Source organism: Galeopterus variegatus, unplaced genomic scaffold (genome assembly GCF_000696425.1).
Source record: "Galeopterus variegatus unplaced genomic scaffold, G_variegatus-3.0.2 Scaffold4819, whole genome shotgun sequence".
In the NCBI taxonomy this organism is placed as follows: Eukaryota; Metazoa; Chordata; class Mammalia; order Dermoptera; family Cynocephalidae; genus Galeopterus; species Galeopterus variegatus.
In genome coordinates, this window is record NW_007730930.1 from 103,452 (window position 1) to 120,250 (window position 16,799).

The following is a 16,799-nucleotide window of genomic DNA, read 5'->3' on the forward strand; positions in this document are numbered from 1 at the left end:
CTTCCTTCCTTCCTCTCCTAATTTCTCTGTCTAGGATTTCCAGTACTATGTCGTTTTAAGAGTGGTGAGAATAGGCATTTTTGTCTTATTCCTGGTCTTAGTGGAAAAAATTTCTGTTTTTCACCGTTGAATATGTTATTATCTATGAGCTTTTTATATATGGACTTTATTATGTTGACATTCATCCTTTCTATACTTAATCTGTTGAGAGTTTTTATCATGAAAGGATGTTAAATTTTGTCAAATGCTTTTCCTGCTTCTACTGAGATGATAATGTGATTTTTACTCTTCATTCTGTTAATGTGGTGTATCACATTAATTTGCATATGCTTCATCATCCTTGTTTCCCAGGGATAAATCCTAGTTACTCATGGTGTAGGATCCTTTTTTATTTTTATTATTATTATTTTTTTCTTGGTGGCTGGCCACTATAGGGATCAGTCCCTGGACATTGGTGTTACCAGCACCATGCTCTAACCAATTAAGCTAACCACCCAACCCTATATGAGCCTTTTAATGTGCTATGAAATTTGGTTTGCTAGTATTTTGTTGAGTATTTTTGCATCTGTGTTCATCAGGGATATTGGCTTGTTTTTTTCTTGCAGTGCCTTCATCTGGCTTTGGTATCAAGGTGATGCTGGCCTCATATAATGAGTTTGGAAGTGTTCCCTCTTCTTCAAGTGTTTGGAAGAGTTTAAGAAGGATTGGTGTTAATTCTTCCCTCAACATTTGGTAGAATTTACCAGTGACACCATCTGGTCCTGGTCTTTTTCATTGTTGGAAGGTTTTTAATTACTGATTCAGTTTTATTATTAGTCTGATCAGATTTTCCATTTCTTCATGATTCAGTCCTGATAGGTTGTATATTTCTAGGAATTTATCCAGTCTTCTTGATTATATAATTTGTTGGCATATAATTATTCCTAGCAGTCTCTTATCCTTTTTTATTTCTGTGGCAATAATTGTTATTTCCATTTTTTTTTGGATGGCTCGTGGCAGGGACTTGAACCTTGGACCTTTATGTTACCAGCACCACACTCTGACCAACTGAGCTAATTGGCCAGCCCTATTTGTGGCATTAGTTGTAATGTCTCCTCTTTCATCTCTGTTTTTATTTTTTTGAGTCTTCTCTATTTTTTTCTTTGTTAGTCTAGCTAAAGGTTTGTCAGTTTTGTTCATCTTTTCAAAAAACTGTCTCTTAGTTTTGCTGATGTTTTTCTATTCTCTATTTCATTTATCTTTGTTCTAATCTTTATTATTCCCTCCTTCTAAGTTTGTGCCTAGTTTGTTCTTTTTCCAGTTCCTTGAGGTGTAAATTTAGGTTATTTATTTGAGATCTTTCTTCTTTTTAAGGTACGTGTTTATCACTGTAAACTGTCCTCTTAGTATTGCCTTTTCTGCATCTCATAATTTTTGGTATGTTGTGTTTTTGATTTTGTTTGTCTCAAGATATTTTCCAACATCCCTTTTGATTTCTTCTTAGACCCTTTGTTTGAGAGTGGTTACGTGGAAAATTAAAATGAGTAGTTTTTCCATTTTTCCTTCTGCTGTTGATTTCTAATTTGGTCAGAAAGGATACTGTTACATCTGTTTTGTCTATAGAGTTGTTCAAAACCCTTGTTTTCTTATTAATTTTCTGTCTGGATGTTCTATTCATTATTGAAAATAGGGTATTGAAGTTTCCTACTATGACTGTATTGCTGTCTTTTTTTTCCCTTTAGATCTGTCAAATTTTGTATTACGCATTTAGGTACTCTGATATTGATTGTGTATGTGTTTATAATTGTTACATCTTCCTGATGAATTGACCTTTTTGTTATTATATTATGTCCTTCTTTATCTCTTTGACAGTTTTTGACTTAAAGTCTATTTTTTGGTATAAGTATGGCCACTCCTGCTGTCTTTTGGTTACCATTTGCATGCAATATCATTTCATCTCTTCACTGTCAGACTATGCATGTCTTTAAATCTAAAGTGAGAAGGTGAATCTCAGGTAGACAGCATATAGTTGGGTCTTGTTTTTTTAATTCAGCTACTCTGTGTCTTTTGATTGGGGAGTTTAATCCATTTTCTAATTCCTTTAGGTGTCATTATTGATAGAGAGCAACTTACTATTGCCATTTTGTTGTTTTCTATTTTTTCATCTTTTCCTCTCTTGCTTTCTTCTTTTGTGATTTGTTGATTTTTAAAAATAATTTGCTTTAATTTCTTTCTCCTTTTTTTTTGTATACTCAATAGGCATTTTATTTGTGGTTGCCATGAGTCTTACATAAAATATCTTATTTTAATAATCTCTTTAAGCTGGTAACAATTTAATTTCAATTGCATGCAAAAACTCTACACTTTTACTTCTTCTCCACACTCTATTTTATTGATGTCACAATGTAAATTGTTTTATATTGTTTATCCATTAACAAATTTTTATAATTAGTTATTCTTAATACTTTGTCTTTCAACTTTTATACTAGAATTAAAAGTGGTTTACAGACCACCATTACAATATTAGAACATTCTGTATTTGTCTGTATATTTACCTTTACCAGTGAGTTTTTGTGGGAAAAACACAAAATGAGTAGGAAAAAAAACTAAGCCATTTTTCCTCTGCTTTCAAGCCACTGTCAACACAGAAGACTTCTGTGGCCAAATATGTAGGGATTTCTCCCCACCAGTAACCAAGCGACCAATTCTGCTGCAGGCCCCAGCTGGGTCTACTTTAATTCAAATCTATTCTAACACTGTCTGCCTGGAGATAGCGTCAGATCCCACAAGTTAAGTGCTCAGTCCCCATGACTGCCCCTGTACTTTAGGTGCCAATCACAAGTCCAGTCCTCTGGAACTTACATCTAACCAGCTATAAATTGGGGTTCCCACACCCCCTCCTTTTCAACTGATTTACTAGAGTGGCTCACATAACTCAGGAGAACACATACTTAAATTTACCAGTTTGTTGGGAAGGATATTTTAAAGGATACAAATAAATAGCCAGAAGAAAAGATACATAGGGCAAAGTCTAAAAGGGTCCCAAGCACAGGAACTTCTGTCCCTGTGAAGTTGGGGCATTCTCCCAGCAACTTAATTTGCAAATCCCTACCTGTTTGCTATTCAGAAGCTCTCCAAATCTAGGCCTCTTGGGTTTTTATGAAGGTGTTGTTATGTAGGCATGATTGATTAAATCATTGTCCACTGTTAGTCAACTTAATCTTTAGCCCCTCTCCACTCCCAGGAAATTGGGGAGTGGGGCCTGAAAGTTCCAACCCTCTGAGTACATGGCTGGTTCCCCTGGCAACCAGCCCCCTATCCTGTGGCATCCAGTGGCTTTCCAAAAATTGCCCCATTAACATAAGCTCACATGTGTTTGAAAAGGATTGTTGTAAATAACAAACCTATTTGGGAACCAAGGACAAAACGCTAAATGCTTTAACAAAAGATATTCTGATTGCTGTAGTCACTAAGGAAATAACAGAAGCTGAGAATCTTGGGTGTATGAAAACCAAAATATATATACATCATAGTATCACAATTTTATACTTTCATGTGCTTTTGTATTGCTGCTTTGTGTTCTTTTGTTTCAAATAGAAGAACTCCCTTTAGCATTTCTTGTAGGGCAAGGCTAGTGGTGATGATCTCCCTCAACTCTCATTTGTCTGTGGGTTTTTATCTCTTCAGTTTTGAAGGACAGTTTTGCTGAGTATAGAATTTTTGGTTGGTGGTATTGTCTGGCAGCACTTTGAACACATCATCCTGTTTCCTTCTGGCCTGCAAGGTTTCTGCTGAGAAATTCACCAATAGTCTTTTGGTTGCTCCCTTGTACTTGATGAGTTGCTTTTCTCCCTTATACCAGGTGAGTTGCTTTCAGAAGTCCTTCTTTGTCTTTGAATTTTGGCAGTTTGATTACAGTGTGTCTCAATAGAGATTTCTTTAGGTTTATCTTATTTGGGGTCCTTTGGGCTTTATGAATCTGGATGTCCTTTACCCTTCCCAGAATTGCAAAATTTTCAGCTGTTACTTCTTTAAATAAGCTTTCTGCCCCCTTTTTCCTCTCTTTTCCTTCTGAGAAACCCATAATACATATAGTGGTTGGCTTGATGGTGTCCCATAACTCCCTTGGGCTTTCTTAACTCTTTTGTTCTTTTTTCCTTTTGCTCCTGTGACTGGATAATTTTAAATGACCTGCTTCAAGTTTGCTAATTCTTTCTTCCGCTTGATTAAGTATTGCTCTTTTAGCCCTCTAGTGAATTCTTCAGTTATTGTATTCTTCAGCTCCATAATTTGTTTGGTTCTTTTTTATAGTTTCTTATGTCTTTGATTATATTCTCATTTTGTTTATGTATCATTTTCCTGATTTCATTTACTTGTCTATCTCTGTTCTTATATGATGATTTTTTTTGAATTCTTTGCCAGTCAATTCATAGAATCCATTTCCTTAAAGTAGGTTACTGGAAATTCATTTTAGTCATCTGATTGTGTCACATTTCCCTGATTCTTTTTGTTCCTTATAGCTTTGCATTGCTATCTGCTCATTTGAAGAAACAACTTCTTCTCCCCATCTTTATGGATTGACTTTGACAGGGAAAGACCTTCACCAGTCAGCCCAACTATAGGTTCTGGGAGCCTTTCAGACCTTTTCTGTGGATGTGCATGTGGATTCCTAAGTAAAGAGATTTATTGGTTTCTTTTTTTCAGGAGCTCGTAATTTCTTGGTCCCTCTCGTGTCTGACTGCTGTACTGCAGGCTGGGACATTGAAGGCATGTTCCACTCCCCTCTCTTCTTTCCGATGGAGAAGCCTTGCGTTCTGCCCTTCTCCCAGTCTTCCAGAGTTGTGCTGGCTGCTGCAAGCCACCAACCCCTTTCAGGATTCCTAACTATGCTGATTCCATCAGCTCTTCTTGTAAGGCAAGACTGAAACTGGCCTCTTGGACATCGCACCAAAAGGCTGGTGTTGAAGCCATGCTCCACTGCTCTCCCTCCCTCCTGGGGGTGAACCCTCAGGTTCTGCACCTTCTCTCAATCTTACGGAGCTATGCTGGGTGCAACAAGCTGCCCACCCCTTTTCTATTGTTCTTAACTGTCCCCAAGCATTTGAACTATGCTAATTTCTCAGTACTTCATGTGAGGTGAGAAAGAAACCAGCCTATCAGGCAGTGGGAGATGTACTGAAAGGCTGGGATGTTGGATGCATGCCCCACTCTCTTGCTCTGAGGGAGAAGTCCTGGGCCAAGTCAGTCTCTCTGTGCTGAGCTGTGCCACCTTGGGGGAGGGGCTGACATGGGTAAAGTGAAATTGCTCTTCTTACCTGTTTTAATGCAGCTGTTCTTTCTTGGTTTTGTGCTTGTCTAGAGTACTACAACCTCTTAACTGGATTCGGGACTTCTCATAATGGTATTTTGGTCTGTATGTCCTTGTTGAAATTCGTGTTTCTGGAGGGCAACAAGAGCTGTCCTTCCTATTCCACCATCTTGCTGCTTCCCCATAGTTCAATTTTGACCCTAACTATTAATTTGGTCCCAAGGTACTGCTTTCTGTTTTTGTTTTTGTTTTTTTTCCTTTTTGTCTTTTTTACTGACCGGCAACGGGATCGCAACCCTCGGTGTTGCGCCCGCACCGCGCTCAGCCAGTGAGCGGGAACCGGTCTCCACATGGGATCCGAACCCTCGGCGGGAGCGCCGCCACGCTCCCAAGAGGCGCATTCTCCAGTGTGCCACCGGGCCGGCCCTGCTTTCTGTTTTTTTTTACTTTGACCACAACCATGCATTTCTGCTGTTAAACACAGCAATTCTTCAGACATGCCAGGCTCTTTCATACTTCTGCTTTCCGCCCAAAACATCTTTTCTTACCTCTGTGGATCAGTTAAGGTCCGTTAAAAACCAGAAACACATATAAAATGTCATTTGTTAGAAGAGTGATTAATAGCACAGACTCTGGAGACAGCTTGCTTAGGTTTGAATTCCAGTCCTGCCATTTATTAGCTGCTTGACTTTTGGCAACTTACTTCTCTGTGCCTCAGTTTGTTCATCTATTAAAATAGAGATGAGTTATATTTAATGGCATTAGGTAGTTGTATTAAATGAGTTAACCTATGTCAGGTTCTTAAAACGATGCCTGGCACACAGTAATTGTTAGGTTTTTTTAAAAATTAGAATGTAGATCACAGAGGACTTGGAGGAACAAACTGGGGCAGTTCTGAGAATCTTAGTGGCAAGATTTGTAGGCCATCTCTTTGCCATCAAATGGCTTAACTCTAACTGCTTTCTGTGCCTGTAGTTTTCCATCTAGATTCAGATTTCCAGAAGACAAAATCTGATTGACTGAGTTTGAGTCTCATGCCCATCCCTTAGGGGCAGTTAATCAACGAAGGGGTTCTGGGCCAAATACAAGGCAGCTGCCCACAGACTCGGCTCATACTGCATTTCCTGTGCCTTCCCTAATTGTCTCTATCAGAATGCCTGTATTTGTCACACCCCACACAGATCTCTGGTGGAGACTTGATCACATGGTTGTAGTTAATTGTCAGTAAGTCTGTGTCTGCTCTTCAGTTGGCAAGCTTTCGAGTCAGACCCAGGTTCCTGTTCTCCTGAACTTTAGCATAGGGCCTAGCACAGAATAGGCAGTTAATAAAGGCTGAAAATTATCCCCCAAATTTACACTTTCTATACTCCCCCGGTGTGGCTGGCTTCTGTGGACCTCCTGAACTTTCTAGGCAAATAGTGTCAAGCTGAGCAGTAATTAAAATTTCAGAAACAGCTCCACAGATTCAATGAGATTAAGAGAATAAACACTGGGTAGTTGGGAAGTTTTCCAGCTGACTCTAGGCAGCCCAAGAGATAACTTGGTCCAATAAAATTGTTATATTGGAAATAGAAGGGGCATAACAAAGTTAGTAAACATTGGGAAATTCAATAAAAGAGCAGTAGCAGAATTATTACAGGAGGGGAATTATGAATGTTGTCCTTTTGGCCATCTGCTTTCATCTAATCCAGTGGTTCTCAATCAGGGGTGATTTTCCCTCTAGGGATATTTGTCGATATCTAGAAGCATTTTTAGTTGTCACAACTGGAAGGGGTATGTGTCCTGTTGGCCTCTAATGGGTAGAGGCCCAGGATGCAGCTAACATCCTACTATGCACAGAACAGCCCCTCACAACAAAGAATTATCGAGCCCAAAATGTCAGGAGTGGTGAGATTGAGAAACCCTGATCTAACTCTTAGCCTCTCACCTCAACAATTCTCCACTGGAGAAATAGGTGCAATGAGAGTGTGGCTAATATATTGAGATTAATCAGTCACACCTTTCTGAATGCACATAAATGTGCAGTTGCCTGAACTTGGTACTCTAAGGACATAAAAAAAGAAGCTTATGTTCCCTGTCCTTCCTAGACCAGTTAAGAGGACAAGTCTTGTACATCCAGAGGAAGGCAGTAAATGGTAGGTACCAAACAGGTGCTTTATGGAGGAAGGAGAAAGGAAGATGGCATCTTCGGCTGGGGTAGCAGAGGTTTTGGAAGCAGTAACTCAAAGCATTGAAGAAGGGGGTTGACTAGAAGAGATGGGTTAGGTAGGAGAGTGGTAGGAAATTTGGCTTAGCACATTGTGTGTCCACACATTAATCATTTTATTTATATTATGGCCTATGGGAGAGAAGATGTGTTAAATCCGAAGTATCTTCCTGGGTTTAAAACCCAAGGAAGAAAACATTTAACATTTAAGCTCTGTCATTTCAGCCCTTAGGTTTCTTCTCTTCTTGATCTAAACCACACTGTGAATAATACCAGACTTGCATCTCTGGGTTCCTGTGGGTTGCATATGGTCACTGTACATCCCAGAAGTGTCTCATGTTCAGCAGTTCTGGAAGTCAGCTTCCAGACTGATTTCTGGACTCATCCTTTTCCACTAACAAGCTGCTCCTCCAGTCTTCCTCATCTAAGTTTATTAGTTCATTTAGTCAGCAACATTTACCGAGCACCTGGCTGCTTAGGACAAAGATGAATAAGATGACACAATCCTTGCCAGAGGATTCTATGTAATGAGTAATGTGGACGCATAAGTTGGCAATTAAGTACAGCAGGAAAATGATAGTGACAGAGTTTTATGCAGGATATATGGAAGTAGAAGAGGAATGTGCCAGGATGCCAGCCCAGCGAAGCACAAGGACCAGCTGGGTGTCAGGCAGTGCTGCCTGGAGGTGGTGGTGAGTTAGCTGATCTTAAAAGCTGGGTAGTTAGGAGGTCATCATGGAAGATAAGCAGGAGAGAACATCGTGAGTAGGAGGTGCTCTACACGCAGGCCTGGAGGAAAGAAGGAGAAGAGCATGTGCAGGACTAACATGCAGTTGGGAGCTGCTGCAGCATGAGGTACTGAGTGAGAGTGAGGGAGAGAAACTGGAGAGGGGTCACCACCCAGGCTCCAGAGTTCCTCATCTGCAGCCCCACCCTGTTCTGCTGCACACTCCAAATGCAATCAGTTATCAGTTTAGTAAGTGCTGCCTCCCTTTGTGTCTAGGATCTGTTGCATTCCTCCCCTTCTGTTGTACCGCCAACAGTTCTCCTAGTCTACCATGGCCTCCTTCCCTCCCTGACCTACCCACCTCTACCCATGGGACCTGTCAGTTGATCTCAAACATTTGCCTTTACAGTCTCATTGTTAAAAAGGGCTTTATTCCAGGCGTATTCACCCACTGCTGTAGGAATCACTGCTCTGTGCCTTCATCTTAGTAGTTATGAACGATCATGCAATAGTGTGCACCCTTTTCCCATCTTTTCTGCCTGTTCAAATTCTCCTCCCCAAAACTATCCTATTTTCTTTCCTCTGCAATATCGAAGTACTTTGCGTATATTTCATTTTTTCTTATATAAGGATATGTAGCATATGCCCTGAGAATCAGATTGATGTGGTCAAAGGGTATCTGTGTCATTTATTAGCAGTGTCACTCTGGGCAAATGACCTTACTAATTTTGGTCTTTTCCCTCTTCATCTGTGTGTCAGTACTTTGTTATACTGTGTAACATTAGTTCTGGGTGGTAGGATTAGGCTTGCAGTTCTTTTAACCCATAGTGTTGATAGCTAGAGAATTGTAATTGGTTACAAAACTGCAGTGGTGGTCCAGGCCTTATAGGAAATCTAGCATAATGATTAAAAGCCTCTGGAGTGTGTCCTTGGGTTCCAATATTGTCTCTGCTATTTCCTGGCTGTGTGTTCTTAGACAAGTTACTCAACTTCTCTGAGTCTGTTTACTCATTTTTATTATGAGGATAATAATAATTATTATACCTCGTAGAGTTCCTTTTCTTTTCTTTTTCTTTTTTTTTTTTTCAGTCACCACTATACTAACAAGGACCCCTTGAGTTTTAACGGGAATTAAACAAGTCAAGCCTGTAAAACATTTGTCCTACACAAGACATATAGTGATTCCCAACACTAATTGACGATATGCACTCTTTAGGAAATAGCCACCTGTGCAGAACAATGTGTGGATACTTATTTGCAAGCCTGATTTTCTTACCTCTGTTTTTTTGAACTCCTTAAAGATGTTGGTTCTATGGTGTCTAACTAGCTCTACCATGACCTTGTTTTCTATTTTTATTTGAAACTGACTTTACTTTGTTCCCTGAAGGTTCCTAGAAGTTATGGCTAGTGCACTGACTGGTTGTCTTCACCACATCTCTTCTGCAAACCTATTGAATGCTGTGCTTTCGTTTTGCTTGATGAATTATTTCCCCTTGGCCCCTGTTAATCAGCTTCTCCAAAAGGACATCATCAGTGAGCTGCTGACATCAGGTGGGATGTCAGTGCACAATGGTGACTGAAATAGGCACTATCACTAGCTACCTTGTGATTCTGAATGCGGTCTTAGTCAAAGCAGTGTTAGTTAAAATGTGCAGAGCAGATGTTACCGAGGAAAGGACTGATAGAATGGTGAAGTCAAAGGTCAGTGCTTCAAACCAGCAAACCTCTGGAGCCTTCTTAAATGACAAATCCTACATATGAAAGGAAAGAACAAAGAATGTATCATCATTATTCCTTTTATTTACACTCTATGCACCTATACAGAGGCTAAATGTTCGTGTTTTTTATGCCTTGATCAGAGCTGTTTGCATTTCCTAATCCTTGCATGTTACATTTGAAGCCAACTTAAGTCAACTTTTGCAGTTGTAAACATTTGGTCACACATGGCCTGTAATGAGGGTACAGCCTGTTAGATCAAGAAACCAAATAGCTACCAAATTCGTGAATTTATTTAATCTTAGCACCAAATTAATTGTTGACTTTTAGTCTTCTATATTAAACAAGGAAAAGCAATATCCAGGTAGATGTACAAAATTTGATGATGTGTGTAAGAATAGAGTAGTTAACATTCTTTTAAAAACAATGTTATAAAATCCCAAAATTGAGTTGTGACAGAGGAATACCACGTGCTGATATTTTAGGCAGTGTAATGTTGGGGACACAGCCTTGAACCCAGAAGACCTGGATTCTAGTCCCAACTTTGTCTTTAATTAGTCATGAAACTTTTTTAACATTCCTGGTCATTTCCTTATCTACAAAATGAGTTTATACTAAATCCCCTCTAAAGATATTTTAAACCTTAAAACATTGTCAAGTACAGGGCATTGATCTAGATGCTGGGGAAACTAGGGAGACACAGAGAGATTCCTCATGATAAGAAAGAGATGATTAGAAATATAGGTGCATTAATGCAATTGTTAAAATGTGGCTTTAATATTTTTTCCTAATGATATATTTTCTACCTTTTTCCTTTAGGTGACATGGAGAGGAATGCTCACAAGCTTTGTATTTTGAATACTTGTCTAAAACTTGATGATACTCCTTATCACAAAGCCATAGACATACCACTGCCACAGTTGCCACCAGCACCGTCATATCCAAATGCAAAGGTTGCAGAGGCACTCAGTAGCCTTTTGGGAGGTGAAGGTTACTTCTCGAAAAATGTGCAGTTGCCACATAATTATCATATTGGTATGTGACTTTATATGATTTCCCTTTGTTTTATTTCTTTTCCTTTTTTTCTGACAAAGGATTAGGAATTTACCATGACAGTTTAGTGTAGTGTAGCGCTGTCTTTGTAGCTGGACTTCCTGAATTTGGATTCTTGCTCTGTGACTTACTAGTGCTGGGACTTCAGCCATTTACCAACCTCGCTTTTTTATATGTAAAGTGGCAATAATAATAGTACCTACCTCATAGGGTTCTTGTGACCAGTAAATGAAATTATACATGTAAAATCCCTAGACTAGTGTCTGGCACATGGTATGCTCTCAGTATATTTTAATTACTGCCATTATCATTATAATTAGTAGTAGTAGACCTGTTGAAACAAAATCATTTTGAGCAATCTTTGAAAAACTAATATTCTTTTTCTTTTAGATTTTGAAGTCAGAATGGATACTAACAGGAGTCAAGTGCTTCCATTTTCTGACATGGATGTAACTTCTGCTACAGATATTCAAAGGTTGCTTACATATACTTATTTCTGGGATTTCTGAATTTAAATCTTAATTCTAAAAGACTTCATATTAAGTAGCAGTAATAATACTAAGACCTTATGTTTATGTGGAGCTTGCAACTTACCAAGAGACTTCCCCCCCCACCCCGAATCTACTCGTTAGGTGTAAATGTGGGCATTATGTTTGAATAAAGTGGACTGTAATTGGGCCATTTAATGAAATAGACATTTTTTAAAAATTAGGTTTTGAAGCTAATAGTTCACTAAAATAATGTTAACGTAATTGAAACTATTAGGGCAGTGTAAACTGTTGACAAGATAATATAGTAATGATCATAAAGACTTGAGGCTTCTATAAAAATCAAATACCCAATAAATATTTTGCTCTACCAGCAAACCTTTTCAAAGATAGAGAAACTTTTGCTTTCTTATAAGCTGTGTTGTGTATGGGTCAGAGCATATCGAAGCTAATCATGTTGTTTCCTTGGCTCACACATTACAAATAGGGGTCTGTGGGAAAAATACAGTGCTACACTGAGAGGCTGTCCTGCCTCTTCAGCAGAAGCATTAAGATTATGTAGTCATTGCACATACCCCTATGTTCAGTGAGCCTTTGTGGAAAGGCTCTTTTAGGCCCTGTGGGGCACACAAAAATGAGTCAGACATGGATCCTGACCCCAAGGAACTTACATTCCCTGTTACTCTATTAGACATGCACGTAATTACGATAAAGAGAGGTATAGAAAAAAATCTGAAGCGAGTCAAACTCTCATCTGCCCATTGCTGTCCATTCACATACAGCTCTGTGACTTTTAACCCCTTTCTGAGTGCATCTAGCTTATTTCTTGGCTATCTTTTTCAACTGCTATTTTCCCTGTCCATCTTCCCTCAAAAAATGCTTTCTCTCTGACCCCATTCAAAGATCATTTTTCTTTTTCAGCATTCTACTGTTCTGGCATAATAAAATAACATGGTTCCCAGCATAAAGTGCTGAGTAGTGAGGAAAGTGAGCATTCTTTTGAAGATAACAGATTTCTCTTGTAACAGCCGGGGTATAGGACAGGCACTAACGATATAAATGTCTTTTTTTTTTTTCTCTCCCAATGAACTTAATATTTCCAAAATGCAAGGAATAATAAAAAAACTAATCATACCTCTACATTTTTTTGTTACATTTACAGATTTTATCTTTCTCACAGTCTTGCCTTTCTCTTAGGGTTTTCTTCTTTATGTTTGATCTCTCAGTTCTGGTTTTTAAATACTGCTCCCTCTGGGAGATGATATGTACAGGAAGAGCATTTGCCATTTGGTGTTATGTACACCAATATTTCTACTGGTAGAATAAATAATTATATTTGGATCAGGGATCAGCACTGCACAGTGAACCCTTAAAATGGGTGTTTTCTTTTCTTATCAAAAATGTAGCCATCCTTAAAGGTGGCTGGAGGATAACTGTGTAAAGCATTATTATAAGCTTTTGGTTTATAAAGTAGCCTTTGTATACTGGACTATATCTGCAGAAGCCAAGTAACAGAAAGAAGTGAAGGACTAAGACAGTCGGGAGTGGTGAGGACTGTGGCCAAGTAAGGGCTCAACTTTGAAATCTCCAAGGAGCAGGAAGGCAGCAGGATTGTAAATGGTAATCTCCATAACTGTTGCATTGTTTATTTTTGTTTTCAGAGTAGCTGTGCTGTGTGTTTCTAGATCTACTTACTGTTTGGACTCAAGCCACCCCAGAGGATTTCTTGCTATGAAAGTGCGGCATTTGAATGTAATGGGTTTTCATGTGATTTTGGTAAGAAAAAAATGCAAATGAAATAGTCTTCAATTATTGATGTATGTTTCAACAGCTGCCAGGAAGAAGAAGAATGTGAATAATATATTTTCTTATTTAAATTGAGACACATGAAACCATATTCAGTTTCTAGGTTGTCTTGAACAAGGGAAGAAAAGATGTTAAAACTTTCTTTTCATCGGCCAGTGTGTTTGTTACCAGAAAAAGCTGGATGGTTGTAAGAGGATGGCTCTTCCTCTTCCCTCTTATGCTTCACTTTGATTCCAAGAACCACAGCTTTTCTTGAACAGCCTTTTCAGGTGTCTCTGTATGTAGCAAGAACCTTACAAATAAATTCACATTTATGTTAATGTTGGGCTCTATCTAAATGCCACTCTTATGGTCTTGCACATAATGGGAAATGTAGACATTTGAATCTTCCATTATGGTACTTTAGTATCCAGAAATGGTTTATGTGTGGATTGCTGAGAATCAGATGGCTCTTTTCTTTTAATGGGCTACCATTTAAGGCTTTGTTTTTCATATTGTAGATTATATATGTTCTAAGGAAGATTTTCCCGAGATAGTAATTTCTGCACCATTTAGAGGACCTTTAAATTTGTTAGAGCTTTCTTCAACCCTAGCATATAGTGTTATTAGGCCTTTAAAATATGAGTAATTATAAGGTAACATTTGCTTATAAAACCAGTTGAGTTGATGCTACTTTAATATGTTTGGATATCTAAACTAGCTTTTATTTTATGTTATCTTCTCACAACTGATTTCTTTTTCTTTTTTGATAAGGTCAATAACTGGGAGATGGAAAAACTAGAGATGGAAAATGCAGTCGCATTTTTGAAGACTAAAATCTATTCAGTTGAAGCCCTTCCTACTGCTAATGTAAATTTACAAAGCACATATTAAAGTAAAAAGCAACCTTTTCATATGAGGAGACATGCATTTGTAAAAATAACTTTAATAAAGACTATAATTCATTTGTTAGTGGAATTAACCTGACTGCTCACTATAAAAAAAAAATGTTACTTCAGTTTACTGTTAAAATCAGTCTTAAGAATGGAAGAAATATTGTTATTGGCATTTTAGAATATGCTGAGAAAATTCCAGAAGGATCATTTTCCAAGCATACCTATTCCCTCTAGTGCTCAGATATTTGACAGATTCGTGAGCTGTAGGTTTCATTTTTTCTCATTAGTTTTGATGCATTAAACACTGGTTTCTTAGTTGTGATAGGTCACAGACAAGTTGGTATGTGCAGTCCTTGTGTTTGGAATCTGTATATTTATACTTCTGCTATATAATCTGTTCTAAGTCTTGGGGTTATAATTCCAAGTCATTTTCAAGCATTAGTCAGATAGCAGTTGGACCAGGTTCTTAAATTGTAGAGTGTAAGCCTTAGTGAGGTAGCATGTTACAAATGGGTGAGGATGGCATTTGCATTTGTAGCAAACATTGCAGGTGGAGGTGTTTCATGGGCCATAATAACACAAACGCAGATGGGATAATACGTACGTGTGTAAAACTGATAGGCTGTGAATTGCTAACACCATAACTCTTGCCACTGTTGAGGTCATTTTTTTCTCTTACTTTCTCCCCCTTTACCTCTCCCACCATTTCATAAAGTCCTTTAAGTTAAATATATAGCTGAACTGTGTTGTGAATCAGACTTGAGAACTGTTTTTCAATCATGTTTGTTCATTCTTTTGGTCAAATATTTGTTCACGTTCAAATATTTTGTTCAGTATACCTACCTACCTAGTATTTGACTTGCTGGGAATAAGTGATGAGTAGACATGGCCACTTGTGGAATTTACAGCACAGATTCCATGTAAGTTGGTATTATTCTGTCCCCAAGTACAGAGACATGCAATTACTGGACATCTTACTATGTGCCAGGCTCTGATGTGTATTCATATGTATTCTCTCTTTTCATTATCTTAACAACCCTTTGAGGTGTAGCTGCTGTTATGATTCTTTCTGGGCCTTCATTTCCTCATCGCTAATATGAGGATAAGTTATGTGCCCAATGCTACACAGACAGTTGGGCAGGGCTAGAGTTTGAATGTGAGCCGATGGGGGCTTATAAGAAAAGTAGTGGAAGATCCCCAGGCTGGCAATAAAAAAACTGCAGTAGTATGACAACAGCTATCAAGTTTTATCAACTTGTCCAGCCTGCATTTAGAAAAGGTTAGAGCTGAATGGAAATTTAGTGATCATATAATGCATCTCCCTCATTTATGAGTGAAGAAGTTAAGGCTCAAATAATTTAATTTTTCTGAAGTCTCATCCATACCATTGATTTCCACATCAGTTCGTCCTCTATTGCTCTTCAGCTTGTGTCCCAGATCTGGATTCTGGTTCCAGATTGGACATCATCTAATTTTGTGTACTTGGCCAAGTTTATTTAACCTTAGTAAGCTTCAGAACAAGATGAAAATATTCTGTTATTAAAGAAACTAAAGTTGATTCTTTAAATGTTAAGTGTGTATCAGTTTCTTCTTGTGGCTAATTATGATTCATATTCAAAGGATTGGACAAATTTATGAATATTATAACCACCTTTTTTGGTAGTAATTTCTTGAGTTTGTACCAATTGACATGGCAGATAAAAAGGCATTGTTTTACTAGCATTACTAGTGTTGGCATTCTTAATTGCTTTGTGGCAATGAAAGAAAAATGGGGAAAGAGCTGATCAACACAAAAAAATTTCATTCTGCTGGTAAAGATATGCACATCCAAACAAATGAGATATTTTTGCCTTTCAAATTAGCAGGGATTTTTCTTTAAGAATTATGGTACGGACGAATGGGTAATGAGGCAACACTTGCATACATTGCTAGTGGGATGTAGATTAATACCACCTTTCTGGAATTCACTGTGTGGTTTTTTCCCTCACATATTTTTAAGAAGAGCTGTGTTGAAGTATAATTGACATACAGTAAACTGCATATATTTAAAGTGCATAATTTGATAAGTTTTGACAATATATATGCACACATATACTTATGAAACCATCACCACAACAAAGATAATGAACATATCTATCACCTCTAAAAGGTTCCTCCCTGCCTTTCCCTCTATCCCCTGGAAACCACTGATCAATGGCACACACAGAAAATAGTGTTTTCATAGCACTAGCTGCAGAGCATTTGGGGTGTCCATTTGGAACGTGGTAGAAAAAAATTTTCTTTATGTGATGTAAGAAACAAAATCAGTAAGACCCAAAGTATTAGGGAATATATTAAATATTGATTTTATATGAAATTTTCAAATAAATTTTGTTTTCAGGATCTTTAATGAGAAGCTTGATCTTGCTTTCTAGACCTAACTATTAAATATCAAGTTGTATGCTTGAAATGGTTACATGCAATTCTTGATTAAGACATTTTAATAAGTTCTTCAAATTTTTGGTAGTTACCATCCACAAGAAACTTTTTTACACAAGTAGCTGATGAAACAATTTAAAACTCTTTTAAAAACCATTCAAAAATCAAAAATTATATTTATAGCCTAACAGTCTTCTTTTTCTGTTGTTGACAAAATGTGATG

General features: G+C 37.9%; 1 protein-coding gene across 1 annotated transcript in view; it reads left to right on the top strand.

The window, feature by feature from the left end:
- FASTKD2 (FAST kinase domains 2) overlaps window positions 1-14,240 on the top strand; it is a 28,891-nt gene extending 14,651 nt beyond the window's left edge. Inside the window, exons 7-11 of the mRNA XM_008588428.1 lie at window positions 9,608-9,771; window positions 10,756-10,971; window positions 11,380-11,464; window positions 13,139-13,253; window positions 14,037-14,240. Coding sequence (XP_008586650.1) covers window positions 9,608-9,771; window positions 10,756-10,971; window positions 11,380-11,464; window positions 13,139-13,253; window positions 14,037-14,156 — 700 coding nt within the window. The 3' untranslated portion in view covers window positions 14,157-14,240. The remainder of the gene's footprint in view (window positions 1-9,607; window positions 9,772-10,755; window positions 10,972-11,379; window positions 11,465-13,138; window positions 13,254-14,036) is intronic.
- Window positions 14,241-16,799: the final 2,559 nt, after the last annotated feature.